The sequence below is a fragment of the Penicillium atrosanguineum genome, assembly GCF_028827265.1.
Source record: "Penicillium atrosanguineum strain IBT 20685 chromosome Unknown utg000001l_segment0_segment0, whole genome shotgun sequence".
Taxonomy (NCBI): Eukaryota; Fungi; Ascomycota; class Eurotiomycetes; order Eurotiales; family Aspergillaceae; genus Penicillium; species Penicillium atrosanguineum.
The window spans coordinates 1864204-1881982 of NW_026623133.1; the positions used below are offsets into that span (position 1 = coordinate 1864204).

Here is a 17779-nt window from a genome sequence, read left to right on the forward strand (position 1 = left end):
CCATCTTTTCATCATCCCCCGCAATTATATCACACGATGTGAAAAAGAGATAAGAAGAAACCCACCCATATTTCTAGCCTGTTCCTACGTATCATCGAGACATTGGAAATGGATACTTCTATGACTTATCTGTGAAACCTCGATAAGACTAGCTCCGTTCTTCCCCAAACTAATTTTGAGTCCTAAAAAAAAATTGGCTAAAAAAGGGTTCACATCTTCTTCCTTCTCCTTCATTCTTATTGCTCCTGGGATCGTGATATTTCACGTGGGCAATTCCAACATTCCTGAACATCCTTGTTCCAATTGTTGATCTAAAACCTCCTCCCTGGTTCCTTGGCCCCCCAAATCGCGTTTCTGGTACTTCCTCTTCCACCATGGCGTCCCACGAGCCTGAGCAGCACTCGGCCTCGGAGACCACAGAGACTCCAGAGGCCTCTGTGTCTTTGTCTCCTCAGAAGAACAACTACTCCGCTCAGGAGGATCCCGAGACCGCAATGGACCATGCCGTGGTCGGGAAACCGTGGATGTACAAGCCGATGTTCAAAATTGGCAAATGGGAATCACCATGGTTCGCATCGCCTGAGACGCAGCTGGTTCTTGTCTCATTTGTCTGTTTCCTGTGTCCCGGTATGTACAATGCCGTTAGCGGTCTGGGTGGTGGCGGCCAAGTCAATCCGACCGATGTGAACAACTCCAACACGGCCCTGTACAGTACCTTTGCCGTCGTCGGCTTCTTCGCCGGCTCCATCGCCAACCGAATCGGACTCCGATTGACCCTCTCCCTTGGTGGCTTCGGCTACTTCCTCTATGTCGCCGCCCTTCTGTCTTACAATATTAACCAGAATGCTGGTTTCCTCATCTTTGCCGGAGCTCTGCTTGGTGTCTGCGCCGGTCTTCTCTGGTGTGCCCAGGGAGCCGTCATGATGAGTTATCCGCTCGAGCATGAAAAGGGTAAGTATATTGCCGTTTTCTGGGTTATCTTTAACTTGGGTGGTGTCATTGGTAGCTTGGTAAGTTGAATTCACCCTTACATGAAGTAGACTGGAAGCTAATCATTGCAGGTCCCGCTGGGTCAAAATATCCATAGCACGGCCGGCAAAGTTAACAATGGCACCTATATCGCTTTCCTGGTGTTGATGGCAGTGGGCTTCGCCCTATGCTGGGTTCTCGCCGATTCCAAGTACATCAAGCGCAAGGATGGCTCGCGTGTCATCGTGATCAAGAACCCCACCTGGAAATCCGAGTTCCTGGGCCTTTGGGAGACCATTATTAGCGACTCGTACATTGTCTTCATGTTCCCCATGTTCCTGGCCAGTAACTGGTTCTATGCCTACCACTTCAACTCCGTCAACCTTGCCTACTTCACGGTCCGCACTCGCGCCCTGAACAGTCTCCTCTATTGGCTCATGCAGATGGTGGGTGCCTTGATTTTCGGTCTGCTCCTGGATATGAAATGTTTCTCGCGCCCAACTCGTGCCAAGATCAACTTCGGCATCCTCCTCGCTATTACAGTGGGTATTTGGGGTGGTGGCTATGCCTTCCAGAAGACCTATACTCGCGAGAGCATCACACGCCTCACTGATTGGTCGGACAGCAACTATATTGGCCCTATGTTCCTCTACATGTTCTACGGCTTCTACGATGCTTCCTTCCAGACCTGCACCTACTGGTACATGGGATCCATGTCCAACAACGCCCGCAAACTCGCCAACTTTGCCGGTTTCTATAAGGGCATCCAGTCTGCCGGCGCTGCCGGCATGTGGCGCCTGGACGCCCAAAACACTGCGTTTATGACCGAGTTCGCGTCCTGCTGGGGTCTGCTCCTTGGCAGCATGCTCATCGCGTCGCCCGTGATCTTCTTCAAGATTAAGGACAGCACCGACGTGGCACAGGATCTGCAGTTCTCCGATGAGACTGCTGCCGATGTCATGGGCGACGTGCCCCAAGACTCCTACGAGATGGAGAAGCCCCAGTCTCCTCACCACGAGGACTCCAAGGCGACATCCTCCTAAGAAACCTGCTACATGTATCACCACATCATTATTCTGTTCTGACATCCCCATGTGGATGCGACGGGCTTCATGCATTTTATGCGGCGCGTTTGATTCTCTGTACGAATTATCGACACTTCGACTCGACTTGATATCGTTTCCCGTGTGCTATACAATCTTGAATATCGACAATATATCTTTTATTTCTTCTCAGAACACCGTTCTCCTATTCTTGACGCTACAAGCCCCCGTTCATCCAACGGTTCGGGCCTGCGTTGGAAAATTCGACGTTGATGTGAGGCAGGCATTCACGTACCGTCGCTACCACATTGGTCTTTGTTACAATATCCCTTGCAATATAGATACTGTTACAATATCCCTTGCAATATAGATACAAAGAAAGACTTAGAGAGAAGCACACTGCCACTGTAATTAAACCTTGAAATTCCACCGGAATTAGCCTGAATGCAATCTATCTGGGTATGTCACTGGTGTATCAATAAAATGGCGCGGCGACCTCAAGGAAAGGCCACATTGACAGGACCTTGCACAGGAAGCCGCCGGCAACAGACCATAGTCCCGACACTAAGAATGTATATAACCCCATCATCCGGCGGAGGCCCGGCGGTTTTAACATTGTCAGCAGCAGCTAGGACCCTGCCAAGCCCGCTAGCTCTAACTTCGTTTCTTGTTTCCGCCATGAAGAATCCAAAAAAGCGAGATCTCATCTCCACGTGTGTCTGGGCACTGTTCTGCTTTGCTCGAGTTTGATGTGAGTTATTTCGACGGGGAATCCCAAACCCGTGACATGATCAGTTGCGCAATCTCGATGCAGTGGATTCAGGTGTCCTGCAGATGTCTTCTGCATTGCCGATCGCGCCAACTAGTGAGGTCCACGAATCAGACGACTTACTCCGGGCATGACCCCTTATCTAATAAGCGGAGGCCCGAAACCACTAGCCTTTTGCCGTAACGTGGGCTGGTCCAGTGATCTCGCGAGATTGCCATGTACCAGTCACAGTCACACCCCCGCGAACACTTAAATAGTCGAGTTAACCTCAATCTTTGGCATATTCCTTTGAAAAAGCAGCTGGGCCCTTGCAGGAGCTAAGATCGATTTACTAGGCCTTTGCAATTTTTCTGTTTCTTTTCTAGAGAGGAGTCACGTTGTCGCCACCAAGCACCTTACTCCCTTGATCGGCTCTAGCAATGGCGCCTCTATCCAAGGTTGCTCTGGTCACGTTAGGTGTTATCAACGGGGCAAATGCGTGGGGTGTTTTGGGTCACGCAACTGTTGCATATATTGCCCAACATTATGTTTCCTCTGACACAGCATCGTGGTAGGTCTAAAGATCAAACCATCTCTCTGCCCAGCGCTAACAATCCACAAGGGCACAAAGTGTCCTCGGTGACACTTCCACCTCGTATCTAGCTAATATTGCCTCATGGGCTGATACATATCGCTCAACTACCGCGGGCAAATGGTCAGCTCCATTGCACTTCATTGATGCGGAAGATAACCCTCCGACAACCTGCAATGTGGACTATGAACGCGACTGTGGTAGTGCAGGCTGCTCGATCTCTGCCATTGCCAACTACACCCAGCGTGCAGGCGATGGCCGACTAAGCTCTGATCATATCGCAGAAGCCGTCAGATTCCTTGTGCACTTCCTTGGTGATACAACGCAGCCGCTGCACGACGAGGCGTACGAGGTTGGCGGTAATGATATCAAGGTCACCTTTAACGGCTACAGTGACAATCTCCACGCGGACTGGGATACATACATGCCCGAACAATTGATCGGCGGTGACTCCCTTTCAGATGCGCAGACGTGGGCAAACACCTTGATCAGCGAGATCACTTCAGGCAGCTACAAGTCCCAAGCGGCGAGCTGGATCGCGGGTGATACGATCAGTGATCCTATTACCTCGGCCACCCGATGGGCATCAGATGCAAATGCCTTGGTCTGCACCGTTGTCATGCCGGGTGGGGCTGCAGCTTTGCAGACCGGCGATCTCTATCCCACGTACTACAACTCCGTTATCGACACCATCGAGCTACAAATTGCGAAAGGTGGCTACCGTCTCGGTAACTGGCTCAACATGATCTATAGCTCTGATATCGCCAAGCGCGATCTTGAAGACTTTGTCAAGCAAGACCAAGGAACGGATTCTGCTCCAGATCTTATGGGTCGTGATTTGCTTCCTGAGCCTCGTCCGCTGAGTCGAGCGAAGCTGGCTAGGGCGGCTATGGATGGGTCATGCTGTGGTTCGGGGAAGCGTGACCATGCTCACTGAATGAGCGGTAAGTATAGTATTCTAGAGACCACGTAGAGGCGAAGACGTACGTAAGCTGTCTATACGCAATTCTGGCTTTTAAATCTGAAACTAGCATGTGAATATAGCGAAAAATGAATGATGATTAGAGGCCTTTTTCTTGGAAAGCCTTGTACACATTGCTGTATGAGAGTAACGCCATTCACTTTCAATGGAAAAATGGTGTCCCCAATAGTCTCTTTGTTCTAGGACAAACGTCATTTCCAGCACAAGTCTACGGGGCGAAGAGCTAGTTGCAGAAGAAAGCTGAGTTGCTCATCTACACAAACCGGTCTTGATCTTTGTTGAAATTGAGTTGCATGGCCATGTTGCGCAACACTACTCCAATGGTCATATCGGTTGGAGTCACGATCACGAGGAGATACTGCCTGAGGTAAAGATTGTTTTAATGATAAAGTGACAGATAGTCGAAGTGTCCAAGTGGGTCATTCAACTTGCCTGAGGCTACAAGATGACACTCTTCAACATCAAACCCTGCTTCCATCGACCAACTTCGCGGAACTAAACCTTCCTCGCGATCCCCGGACCCTTCTACGCTCCTTCGAATCAACTCCAAAACTTGGTTTCCTGGCTGCCTAGACCAGACAATGGGCTATCGCATCCCTGAATCGCGGCTCCACCGGTAGTTGACCAATCTACCAGGTGTTTCACCTAGCGGCGCAGATCTTTCCCCTCACGCCAGCACAGCACCCCATTATCGAGTCAATCAGAATCGCGCGACTTCCCTGAGCCTCTACAGAAGGCTGGCGGGGCTTGTCTGAGCCACCTTGGCTGCCTTTGTTGAGGGGATTTCCCCTCTTATTTCGTGCTAGGTAGCAATGCTACCTTCTCCGGAGCTCCTGCGGAGATCTCTGGAGATCCTGAAATCATCTCCACGACGAGATCCTGACTGGCTTCCTGCCGATTTGTTGGTCTTGGCAGGCCCCCGCCCATTTACCTGCACTGGAAATGATGACTGCCGATTGTTGAGCCACGGCTATCTCCGGCTTCACAGCAAAGATGCTCGTCGTATTGTGACTGGCCATTGCATTACAACGGCAAAGGACCCTTTTCTCGCCCCACACAATGCGATTCTTATTTAAATAACGATGGACTTCCCGTTTCTTGTCAATCTTGACTGTCAGTATTCTGAAAACAGTCGCGTCGTTGAGACACAATGCGCATCAATAGCCTGATCCCGCTGGTGCTGCCTCTCGCAGCCGCTCGCTCGGTAGACTTTGATGCATTTGCTCGTCGTCAATTGCCTCATGAGCCCACTGGCGTGAAGACTATCCACACAGCAAACAATATCACGATTCGATACAAAGAGCCCGGCAAGGAAGGTGTCTGTGAGACTACTCCGGGTGTCAAATCATACTCTGGCTACGTAGACCTTTCACCCACCGCGCACACCTTCTTCTGGTTCTTCGAAGCGCGTCACGATCCCGAGAATGCCCCTATTACACTCTGGCTAAATGGTGGCCCAGGAAGTGACTCGCTGATCGGCATGTTCGAAGGTGAGATATTGTCGAGGTAGTAGCTTAAACCCACTGACTCATATGGTCTCGTATAGAGCTGGGGCCCTGTCATATCAACGAGAAGCATGAGTCTTACGTCAACCCCCATTCGTGGAATGAGGTCTCGAACATGCTTTTCATTTCCCAGCCCCTTGGCACAGGTATGTAGTTGATGATGTACTTGACGAAACGTACTAAGATCCATAGGCTTCTCATACTCCGAAGAGGGGGAGGGTTCTCTTAACCCAATTACCGGCTCCTTTGAAGATGCCTCCTTCGCTGGTATCCAGGGCCGCTACCCAATTATCAATGCTTCTTTGATTGGTAAGTTGCATATCTCGGACGAAAAAGACTTCTGGGCTAATCGAATTGAAGATACTACCAATCTCGCTGCTAAAGCTACCTGGGAAGTCCTGCAGGGATTCCTCGGAGGCCTTCCCAAGCTGGACTCAAAGATCAAGTCGAAGAGCTTCAATCTGTGGACTGAGAGCTATGGAGGGTAAGTTCCACACCTATGAAATCGAATGAGAATCGGCAATGCTAATTTATTTGATAGACACTATGGGCCAGCTGTGAGTAAAGATGCAATTTTGGTTGGATTTGGTCTAACCTTGACAGTTCTTCGATCACTTTTATGAAGAGAACGAGAAGATCGCCAATGGCACTGTGGACGGCATTCAACTTGATTTCAACACTCTTGGGATCATAAACGGAATCATTGACGAGGCTATCCAGGCTCCTCACTATCCTGAGTTTGCACGACACAATACTTATGGCATCGAAGCAGTAAGTGCTGACCCTTTCATTTCCTGAATGACACGAAATAACGATCTTCCAGGTCAACGAGACTGTGTACAACTACATGAAGTTTGCCAACAACATGCCCAATGGCTGTCAGGATTTGATCGCGACCTGCAAAGCGACCAACCGTACCTCCCTGTCAGACTACGCCCTCTGCACAGAGGCGACTAACATGTGTCGTGACAACGTCGGTACGTAGATCTCCTTCTATTCTCACCACTCCCTGCTGATCTCCCAATCACAGAGGGTCCATACTATGTATTCAGTGGCCGTGGTACCTACGATATCCGCCACCCTTCCAAAGACCCTACCCCCCCGAGCTACTACGTGGACTACCTAGCCAAGGACTCAGTCCTGAACGCCATCGGCGTAGATCTTAATTACACCCAATCCAACAACGAGGTCTACTTCGCCTTCCAACAAACCGGAGACTTTGTCTGGCCCAACTTCCTCGAAGACCTCGAAGACATCCTCTCCCGCCCCGTGCGCGTTGCCCTAATCTACGGCGACGCCGACTACATATGCAACTGGTTCGGCGGTCAGGCCATCTCCCTCGCAGCTAAATACAAGCATAGCAAGGAGTTCCAAGCCGCCGGGTACGCGCCTTTCCTCGTTGACGGTGTGGAATACGGCGAGACTCGCGAGTATGGTAACTTCTCTTTCACTCGGGTGTATGAAGCTGGCCATGAGGTTCCCTATTACCAGCCTATTGCGGCGCTGCAGCTGTTTAACCGTACGCTGAATGGATGGGAGCTGCCGACGGGTGAGAAGAAGTTGACTCCTGGGTTTGGGTCTAGTGGGCCGGCTTCTGCGACGCATACTCAGTCGTCGGTTGCTCTGCCAAGTTCTACTGGGTCTTCGAAATTGTCGACTGAGAAGCAAAAGTGGTAGATACAGATATAATCAATACATATACTGAGCAAGGAAGTTCCAAAGTTTTGTGATTGATCGGAGCTTCCACCAATATGAATGAATAGTTCAGCTCCTGTTGATTGCCCATATAGAAGACCCGAGCTTTTGGTCCCTCCAGGGCTGATTTGTTCCCCTCTCAATGTTACTCAAGTTTATAGCTATATACCCAGAGTCTACATATTATATATGGTTCAGCTCTTGCAGAAGCAGTCTCAAACTTGACTTAGTGAGCTTGGTGATGACCAAATTAACGGCTCATCCAAAAGTCCAAAATTCTAAGCCCCGCATAGACACACTACACACGAATACCGAGGCTGGGGAAAGACTTTTAGAAGCAGAAGAGCAAAATTATGTCCACACAATTCACAAGCGAGCACATTTTAATCCCGAGATTATCCATCCAAACGGTGCACAAGCCGGAATGAAGAGGCAAACTGGCTCTGCCCAAAGAGGAAGTAACCTCGGCCCAGGAGAGTCCCCATCGCCCCCATCGCGGGGCCTACCCAAAAGGGACTAAAGACCCAAAGATCCAGGGACAGATCTCCAGGGTCCAAGAAAGTCAATTGCCTTAGCTTGGTCTACCCCGTGGGACTCATTTCGGACCCGCCGTGATGTTACCATCCCAGTCAGCTGGGTATTCAGCCTCCATACCCATACCACCTGACCTGCCGATCCTGCCTTTGCCGTTGAGAGACGGGATCCGGAATGACGCCAGCCCCGGCCAGATTCCCGATGTCCATGCAGAATGGCGTTAAAACGGAAGTAGCATGTGATACCGACTCGGCATCGGCATGGCCGAGTCCACTCATTATTACACTAGTAACCATCTACGGGCGGAGATGGAAAGGCTTGGTATCCATTATTCACATTGCTCATGCTCTTTTTTGAAATCCATCTATCCAAGTACACAGGGGCATCATCATTGTCATGAAAAGAAATCGAAAAACATCAGAATCAATCCGATCTCTCCAGGGGGAGGGGGAAAGATAAGCGCCAAACACCAATCACCCAACCCCGTAATAAGACAGTAATTAAATAAAACCGCTAATAACCCAAAAGAAGAATGGAAGCACATGTTTATTCATCCATGATCCCGAGATCCGTGTCAAGATCAGCCGTCAGACCGGGCCGCGCAGCCTCGGCGTCGGGGCCCGTGGTGCGTTCGCGTTCAGCGAGATGCGCAAAATCGAGAGCTTTAGGATCGGTGTCAAAGCCCATGACATTCACGTCGAAATCAAAGCCCTTATCCTCGGCAGGCTGGTTATCGTCGAAGAGGTCATTTCCAGCCGCATCGTCGAAGTTGATCAGCGCGTCGAAGTCATTCTGGGTGACTTCGGCATCGTTGGCCAGATCCATCAGCTCAGTGAGACTCATTTCCGAGTTCAGCTCTGGGATGGCGAAGGCGTCGGTGCTGTTGTGGCGGGGGTTGAGGTTGTTTGTGCTTCCGTTTTCGCTGCCGTCAGACTGTGGCGGGGTGGAGGCGAATAGGTCCCCAGTAGGCCACCCGCCTGCGGGAGCTGGTTTGGGGTAGGTGAGATCCGGGATCTTCTGGGCCAGGGAATCTGGCGGGGGTGTCAGGGCATTGGCGCGAGGAAGGAGGTCGAAGGGGTCGTTACTGTTGGTGGTCTTGCGGGAGCGCGATTGCACGTCTTGAGGTGCGACGGTGAGTTGGATGCCGGCCTTGCGAATGGCGGCTTCCAGGAATGAGGTGGCGAAGTCGGCGGAGGCGTAGATCTCGCGGAGGCGTTGCAGAATGCGCATACATTGGTAGAAGCGCTGGAGGCTGGTCATGCGCACGGTTGGGTCGGTGGACTTGATGTCCAGGAGGTGGATGATGACGGCGGGGAGAAGGACTGTGACACCGGTTGTAGGGTAGTATCGGGTCAAGTCCAGGGTGTGGAGATCATGGGCGATGTTGGTGATTTCCACGGCGGCGAATCGCACTTTGTTGCGAGACATCTCCTGCAGTTCGGCGTCCATGGATGGGAAGGGAATGGCAGGGAGGACCTGCGGGCGGTGCAGGGCGCTAGATGTAGTGAGGTAGACCATCTTCAGGAGAGCACGGTGCGAGTGGAGCACCTCGTTGGCCTCCGGCAGCTTCGAGACTCCAGATGGCTGATACTGGGTTTCCACGGGAAGATTCGCAAGCCAATCCTCAAGTTCCTGGTCGCAGCGTCGCACTTCAAATGTCTCCGCAGTGGATTTCTTGGGAACCAGCATCATGGTAGTCTCCATGGTGCCGCCAAACTTGTGGCTAAGCACGGAATACTGGGCGGAGAGTACATGGCTCACGCAGAGGCAGAGCTTAGCCTTCTCGATGAACATCAATGCCAGCTCTCGCTGGTGGCTGACGTTCTGGAGGATCTCCGAATCTCCAACCATCTGCACAATTTCGGGCGAGAAAGAATGGAATTCGAAGTCGTCAAGAGTGAGCATGGGCACATCACAGTCGTCGTCCTTGACACGCATCGGCCGTCGCATGCCCAGAGCAATCAATCTGTCACGAGTGTACGTGCTCCACCAAATCCGCTTCCACATCCGCTGGCGGCGCATGTCCATCCGCGAGTTGCCGGGGTCACGGTGGAGTCCGATGGTGTGAGCTAGAGACAGACTGACACCCATCCAGTGCCAGGTATCCTTCTGGTCATCGGGCGTCTCGTACCAGTAAGTCATCAGAAGCAGAGATTGGACGAGAGAAATGCGGTCCACCTCGTAGTCGAAATCGTAGAGCAATCGAGCACGCTGGAAAAAGATCTTACGGGCCGCCTTGCGAGACTGGTAGCCGGCGGCCTTGAGGTGTTTCATATCAACAAAGGCCATTCCCGCGAACATGACAGCCTGGAACAGCAACAGACTGATACGGTGGACTCCATCATTCTGCACGATGGTCTGGAGGAATTCCTCCAGATCCAACAAAGGCATGTATGTGTGGACGTAGTGAACGTAGGCCTTCAAGAGTTCGTTTCGCAGGCTCACATCGGGAATGGAGAGTGCTCCCTTGGCGGCCAGGTAGTCGATGTCGTCCTTTGTGAGTCGAGCAGGCAGACCTCGGATGTAGTCGGGAAGGTAGCCATTCGCGGTACGGTTGTTTCCAAAGGACGGGTCGAGCAACTGTTGGATCTGGAGAGTGGCATTGGCCAGCGGCATGGTGGAAGGAACGGCCGGGTTAGAAGCCATTCGGCGACGGTATCGTTCATCGGAACCAACGCGAGTGTTCTGGGATTGATCTGCCGAAGCCGGTTAGCTTTATTAAATGTTTCTCGGAGTTGAGGACTACGAACACAGAAGATGCGGCATATGTTGGCCATGATCGATATCAACGGAGTTCGTCGAGGGCGAAGTAGGCACCATGTCGGGCATCTGAATCTCGCCAAGTCGACCAAATAGTGACGCGTCCTCGGATTCATCACGGGGCGACTCCGAAGCTTGAGGATTTTCAACCTCCACGCGCGACTTCCTGCAGGTACAAAAAACATCTACATTAGCTTGGGGGTTTTTTTTCTCTTTTTCTCTGTTCTCCTGTAGGGAGTCGGTTTCAAAACGTACTTTCTCCGCTTGCTCTCAGTCACGACGCACTCGACCTGATCGAGGCGGCAATTCGTACAGGGCGAGCCATTTTCTACCACGTCGCAGCGAACTTTGCGAGCACGACAGCAGCAGCAGGCTTTTGAAGCTCGTCGCTTGACGGGACGGTTATGGGCGGCAAGGCCAGAGGCCTTGCGTTTCCCTGACTCTTCAGTCATAGTGGTACTACTCATAATGACCGGGGGCGAATGTGGTACATTCGAATTCAAGAAAATAGAAATGCCACGAAGGGCAAGAAGAGAAGAGTGGAGAGGGTCTTTAACACGGGGGGACCGCGCTGGGGCCCGGGGACATGGATGTTTAAGTATGAAGGCCACAGGCCCCCGTTCCGCCGTTCCACTGTTCCACTGTTTCCAGATGGAATCAGGTTGGGGGCAGATCCCCGTGCCAGAGAGCCAAATGGCGCAGTGACTATTCGCTAGACTGTAACGGGCAGGAATTCCCCACACGAGAGGCATTTCCACATTTGCAGACTGCGTCACAGCGGCTTCAACCGGTTTAGCGGCCCAGTATTCGGCCCGGTCACGTTACTCCCCGGACTTGTGCCGGTCTTCCGTATTCATTGTGGTTCATTAAGAGGTTCACAGAAAGAAGATCTATGACATGAAGATCATAAGGACAGAATCTTAAGGAGAACTTTTAGAAAAAAAAAACCTCTGATTTCTAGCAGAGTGGAGTCCTGTGTCAGTCCGTCGGAGCATCTTACCTAAGTAGTGTAGGGTACTCAATACATAACCATTACAAGAGGTACACGAGGTACCAATGGCTAGAGTCGGCTGCCTTCCCGCTAAGAGCAGATCATCTGTATACTGTTCTGTTCATGTTGTTGACCTGAGATTTCATTTTGCTCACTCTATCCCATGTGATGACTTCTCCATCTCCTCCCCTTACTCTCGATCCGAACCCCATGACCTTGCCCCTTCTACCCGTATATCCGAAATACACCGAAAAGGTACCGCCCCAGTCTCGCGGCACAAGAGGATCGGAGCCGCTAGTGAGCCAGGAGCGGACCGGGGAGACTGGAGGACCCAGAGATACCGGTCCAGCCAAGGCTGGAGTAAGAAGGGCGGCCGATGGCGGAGAAGCTGCGGGTCTAGTGTGGAGGCCGGTCGCAAGCCAATCCCTTTCAGTCCCTGTGAATAATTGATCGTCGTGTTCATATTTTCGAATTTTTCATGTTTTCATCTTCTCGGTTTTTCATACTTTCATACTTTCATATTTTCATATTCGTAATATTGTGAAGTAATCAATCATGTTCGCTGATCTTGAATAGTCGAGCATCCTATAGTATATACCGTGATCCACCCTGATAATCGACACGGAACTCCAAGCAATTCATCTAATGTCAAAACCCGGAGAGTATCCCGAAGCCCCACAGCAACCTCCAGACGACTCCTTTTTCTCGGATTATTAAGATGAGCGGGTCCAGACCAAGAAATTCCCCCAGAGAGACACGAACGCCAACGGCCACAGTGGCACCCCACAGAATCTCCCCCAGGCATTGGAGGCGAAAGTGCCGACGAGCGGAGGGCCACCATCCCCTGCTCAGCTGCTCCCCTGACTGGAAACCAAAAAAAGTCTCAAGTTGTGGTCCAGAAGCCATGGAAATAATGCCGCACCAACGCGCCCCGAGGGTCCCGGAATTCCGCTAGACAATCTGATTGCACAGGGCCTCAGATCCATGCACAAAAGTGCCGATTTTCGGATGGAACATATGCAGGCCGCAGAAAACCTCATAAAATATCCTATGTAGTTCTCCATAACTATCATTATAACCATCAAATCAAGTCTACGCTCAATGTAAGAATTTCAGGAGCGAGCCAAGTATCAAATTAGAGAAATTCGGAATACTAGTTATCAAAAACGAGAAATGAAATAAACATAGACCATGAAAATGAAAATGACGAGATCGACACAAAAAAAAAAGAAAGAAAAAAAGAAAAAAAGAAAAAAAAACACCGAGTGGGGAATCACGAGGTCATTCGGGGAATTGCGGGGCTCGAAACAAGCTAAGTGACTCGAGACTCGACGAGGCGAGGCGACTAACTTTGGAAGACTCTTCCCTCTCACGGGTGGGACTCCAATCAAGCCACTGGCAAAGGTCAATACCCGACTTCCCATCCCGTTTCATCCACGGGTTCTCATTCCGGCATTGTGTAAATCCGGGGCTGTGACGAGATCCGGGGGTGTTATTGCAAGTCCTGCACAACCGAGCCGGGAACTAAGATGCTCGCAAGTCTTGCCGAGATGGAGACCCGATTCAGACTAGTATCCAGTTCTTCTGTACGCAGAAGATACCTAGAGACTTAGGGTGTCTAGGGTGGCTAGATGCAGGGTGGATAGTCTAAGCTCGGATAGCATGCAGCACGGTACTCTCTCAATGCGAGAAATATCGTGTCCGGCCATCGTGCCGTGTCTGAGCTTAGAGTTTGGGCGAATCATGGGGGTCTAGAGGGCTGGGGATCCTGGAATCCGGGGGTCCGTGGCTTTGACAGTTCATTACAATAGCCACCCCACGTTTTCCGGAGGAAAGCCGATATCCAGAGGGGCTGTCAGCTTAGCTGTGGCGGTTGCACCCCGCGCTAAGTATCTAGTTGTTCTACAGAAAAGAGGGGTGATCGATATGGGAGGGGTGGACAGGTGTCGTCATTATACATTATACATCGCACCCGGGCACAGACGAGTTACAAGGACAGCTTTGCCAATTGGGCAGAAAGATAATGAAACGGCCCGGCCGAAGGAGAATCGGCCTTCAAGCAGCAGACTCGGCACCCCGCGATTTGAGGGGGAAACCCGGGGGTCGTTTGGATCTGGCTTGTATTGCCATTGCTTCTGCGCCTTCCGGCGTTCGCTCGGTTCACTGCTCGGAGGCGATGGGGCATGTTACCCCATATGTTATTGCCTATTATGGAAATATACGAGATGGCGTCAGTGCAACATACATTGCCACAGTTCCTTCATCTTCAGCGCAATGTACGTCGCCACAATTCCTTCCTCGTCATCGCACCCAGATACCGAATCATGTTACGTCCGAACTACGCCGATTTATACCCATGGACTCAGAACATTTGAACTCAAGACTTCGTATCGCGTTGGAGCATAGCATCATAACCAAAACATAAATCAAGTCTGCGAATGGGGAATCAAGTGTAACACAATCAATAGAGAAGTTAACCCCGGACCAAACCCCAATCCCAACCATGAACATATCCGCATATCATCATATCAGAAAACAAAAACCAGCAAATATCACTTATGCACCACCTCGACCCATTCTCTCAATGGAGCTCATGATACCACCCCGGCCTGGGGCGGGGAGGGCAATTCCAGACCTGCCACCACTGTTGCCACGAGAGTGACCACCGCCAGCTCCGAATTGTGGGATTCTCTTCTTGCCAGATGCGGGAGGTCGAATGCCACTGGATCCAGAGCGGCTCACGCTGCGACGGAGATTCTCCGCTGGAACCTCGCTGGAGGATTGATATTCATCCTCGGCGGGTCCAGTAGACGACACGGAAAGCTCACGCTTCTCCTGCGCCAGTGGCTGCTGGGCTGGTTGGTTCTGAATAGCCAGCCACTCATCCACAGCAGCGACAAGCTCGCCCTTCTCAGCACGCTCCGATTTTAGCTCGAAGCGAAGACGCTCGCTGTCGTCCTTGATAGACGCCATCTCGTGTTGCAGACCCTTGATCTGAGCTTCCAGCACGCGCTTCTCGGCTTCGTGTTCATCATTCTCGCGGCTGATCATGCTGGCGTTGGCGGCAGCCATGTTGTCTGACTGGGCCGCATCGCGCTCTTCCCTGAGGCGGTCATTCTCGTCATGAGCAGTTGCGAGCTTACGCTCGGCCTCGCGAAGGCGCTTCTCCCAACGAGATTCGTAGCTCTTCTTCAGTGCTGCGACCTTGGTCTCGTGCTTGCTCTTGTACAGAGTGTGAAGCTCGCGTGCAACCTTTTCAACCGCATCCTGAACTTCACGGGCAGTATCTTCTGTGGATTGTGAAGTTTGACGCGAGCCGGAGACGGTACTAGACTCCGTGGTAGAGCGTGCAGCAGAAAGCTGGGTTTCAAGCTCGACAATCCGGCCCTCCAGCTGCTCCTTGCTTTTCTCGGTCTCGTCGACCTTTTGAGAGAGACGGTCTCGCTCACGCTCACCGTCCTCCAGTTCAGACCGGACAGACAGGAGAACAGTTTCCATTTCCTTGCCGCGACGGCCCCATTCTTCCTGCTCGACCTCCAATTCTTCCTTCCTCGCGATTTCATGGCGGACCTCTTCCCAGGCCTCACCAACTCGTCGCTCGGCATCGCCAACGGCCGTTTTCAGACTAGCGACTTCTGCCTCTTTGCCGCTGAGGGTGGCCCTGAGAGAGGAAATCTCAGACATGAAGGCTGATTTCAGCGACTCAAGTTCTCGTGGCGTCACGGTAGGAATTGACCGGGGAGTCGGGGCAGGTGGAATGTCAAAGTCAAGCAGTGACATCTTTGATGGAGATCGCATAGACTGGCGCGTGTTCCTCATTGGAGAGCGCCGGGGGGAGTAACGAGCATTCGATTGCATAGATTGGCGAGGATAGAAGTTCATGTTATCGGTAAGATCAAGCAAATTGGAGGTCTCTCTTGAGAGGCCAATATCCCGAGAAGCTCTCCTTCTGGGCGTAGGCGATCCAATTGGCGAGTCAACATCGTACATCGCACTAGGTCTGTATGGTCTCCGTGCAGTGCCAGGCGTACCCGGATCCACGCTGCGTCGGTACATATCTGTTCTGGCAGCTGATCCAGGTCCGACACTGCCTCGCATCGACTTCAACGGTGAATCAGCTCGCAAATTCGCGAATGAAGTCATGTCTGGCAAAACAGAGAAGTTGCTCAGCCCGGTGTCATCCATGAAATCGTGATCGTGATCGTCTTCGCCCAGCACGGAAAGCTCATTGTCAGTGAGGGTTGCTTTTTTTGCCGGTATACCGTCATCATCTTCATGAAGAACAGTGCTCATCCCCTCGTTACGCTTGTCTTCCATCACACTATTGCCGATTGCTGAACGTTCCTGAGTCAAACTTGTGTTCGACACATAGCTCTGATTGTGGATGACACTGGACTCTTCTTCGTAATCAACGTGAATCTCTGGATCAGCACGGCTTACCATGCCCTTCTTGCATCGGTCATTGGTCTGTTCATCATGATCTTGTGGGGTCTGGTCAAATGACCGTTTCCGAGGCGTGGCTGCTGTTGACTGGCGTTCATCCACGCCAAGTGATGTACGCACAATTGAGCGCCGCTTCTGCACATCGATCGTAGATTCTTTCACGCTCTGCCTGAAAGGGGAGTTCTGAACGATGGCAGGAGAAGACTGCTTTGCTCTACCAAATGATCGACGTTGGCTTTCACGCAGCTCCTGAAGATCATCCGTATCCTTCGTGCTTTGCCGGAAAGGTGAGCTGTGCGCTACAGGCGGAGAAGGCGACTTGGCTTCCTCGTTTGACTCGCGCTGGGTTTCACCCGACTTGTGGAAATTAACAGTCTCCTCTCTCTGCTCGTACCGGAATGGTGAGCTTTCAGGCTGCATTGGCTGCTCATAATAACGGGGCGATTCGGGTTGTTCATTATAACTAGGCGATTCAGGTTGCTCATGGTAGCGGGGATATTCTGGCTGCCCCTCGTATTGCGGAGACTCGGCCTGCTCATCATAATGATAACCAGGCTCCGCATCATAAGGAGGCGACTCAGCCTGCAACTCGCGCAACCTTTCCAAATCAACGGTCTCGTCCTTCGCTTGAGGGCGGAAAGGCGAGCTCTCCGGATCTTGAGCGTCAAGCCGCTTGTTCAAAATCGGTGACATCGGCTGCAACGCGCGCAAACGCTGAAACCCAACCGTCTCGTCTCTAGCATCAGGACGGAAGGGCGAGCTCATGGGGCCCTCTTCCTCTGGGACATCAAACTGGTGAGAAGGCACAGCCGGCACAGGTGACTCCCATCTGCGATCTTTTTGGTACTCTTGCAATTTATGAAAATCAACAGTTTCTTCGCGCGCCTCGTAGCGGAAGGGCGAACTCTGGGGCTCGAAATCGTCGTTGAAGTCGTTCTCTTGTTCGGTCCGGGGGTAGTTCTCGTTTGAATCGTGCGTACTCAGGCTTTGCGTTTCATGTTCTGTCCATGCGTTTTTTAAGGGACTTTGAGGGATGTGGTCGGCGGCAGACTCGTCGAGTGTTTTGGTGAGAAATGGCGACGAGCCGGTCTTTGGGGAGCGCGCTCGCGCATTCTGGTAGGATGGAGATAATGGTGATAGTGGATTTGACATGTTGTCGGTTGAAAGGGATTGACAATCTAAGAGTGTCCCCTTCAGTGGTGTCGAGGTGTCATATGGCAAAGTTCTCTCGATGTTTGGAAAGGTGCGGGTGTTATTGCGTTGCTAGGTAAACAGAGCTAGTCCGCTTCAGGGATAGCGTGGGGCAACCCCAGTATACGAAGACATTTCAACTCGAATTTGGTCAGACTCGTTTATTTAATAGCTTTCATTTGATTTCCCATTCTAAGATGTAATGCAGTCGCTAAATCTTCAAAATCGCTAATCTCCAAGCGCTGCAAATGGTCGAAAAGTATGTATATCACTATCCGCATATTAACTCCGCATTGACAAGCAAAGATACATGCTAAGCAATTTCG

At 51.5% G+C, this 17779-nt stretch overlaps 5 protein-coding genes across 5 annotated transcripts; 3 read left to right on the forward strand and 2 right to left on the reverse strand.

Moving 5' to 3' along the window:
• Positions 1-374: 374 nt before the first annotated feature.
• On the forward strand, positions 375-2012 carry N7443_000722 (unc-93 family MFS transporter; the record flags this gene model as incomplete). The annotated part of the gene is made up of 2 exons (XM_056880778.1): positions 375-1010; positions 1062-2012. The coding sequence occupies 2 exons, from the start codon at positions 375-377 to the stop codon at positions 2010-2012; spliced, it is 1587 nt and encodes a 528-aa protein (XP_056746016.1).
• A 1188-nt stretch (positions 2013-3200) lies between these two features.
• N7443_000723 (S1/P1 nuclease) lies at positions 3201-4289 on the forward strand (the record flags this gene model as incomplete). The annotated part of the gene is made up of 2 exons (XM_056880779.1): positions 3201-3331; positions 3383-4289. 2 exons carry the CDS (start codon positions 3201-3203, stop codon positions 4287-4289), a joined length of 1038 nt encoding a protein of 345 aa, XP_056746017.1.
• A 1195-nt stretch (positions 4290-5484) lies between these two features.
• Positions 5485-7516, forward strand: N7443_000724 (S10 family peptidase; the record flags this gene model as incomplete). Its single annotated transcript, XM_056880780.1, has 8 exons — positions 5485-5824; positions 5881-5985; positions 6032-6148; positions 6200-6323; positions 6381-6396; positions 6443-6610; positions 6663-6816; positions 6870-7516. The coding sequence occupies 8 exons, from the start codon at positions 5485-5487 to the stop codon at positions 7514-7516; spliced, it is 1671 nt and encodes a 556-aa protein (XP_056746018.1).
• A 1098-nt stretch (positions 7517-8614) lies between these two features.
• On the reverse strand, positions 8615-11280 carry farB1 (putative C6 transcription factor (Ctf1B); the record flags this gene model as incomplete). Its single annotated transcript, XM_056880781.1, has 3 exons — positions 8615-10764; positions 10819-10994; positions 11084-11280. The coding sequence occupies 3 exons, from the start codon at positions 11278-11280 to the stop codon at positions 8615-8617; spliced, it is 2523 nt and encodes an 840-aa protein (XP_056746019.1).
• Positions 11281-14375: 3095 nt separating this feature from the next.
• N7443_000726 (uncharacterized protein) lies at positions 14376-17414 on the reverse strand (the record flags this gene model as incomplete). Its single annotated transcript, XM_056880782.1, has 1 exon — positions 14376-17414. One exon carries the CDS (start codon positions 17412-17414, stop codon positions 14376-14378), a length of 3039 nt encoding a protein of 1012 aa, XP_056746020.1.
• Positions 17415-17779: the final 365 nt, after the last annotated feature.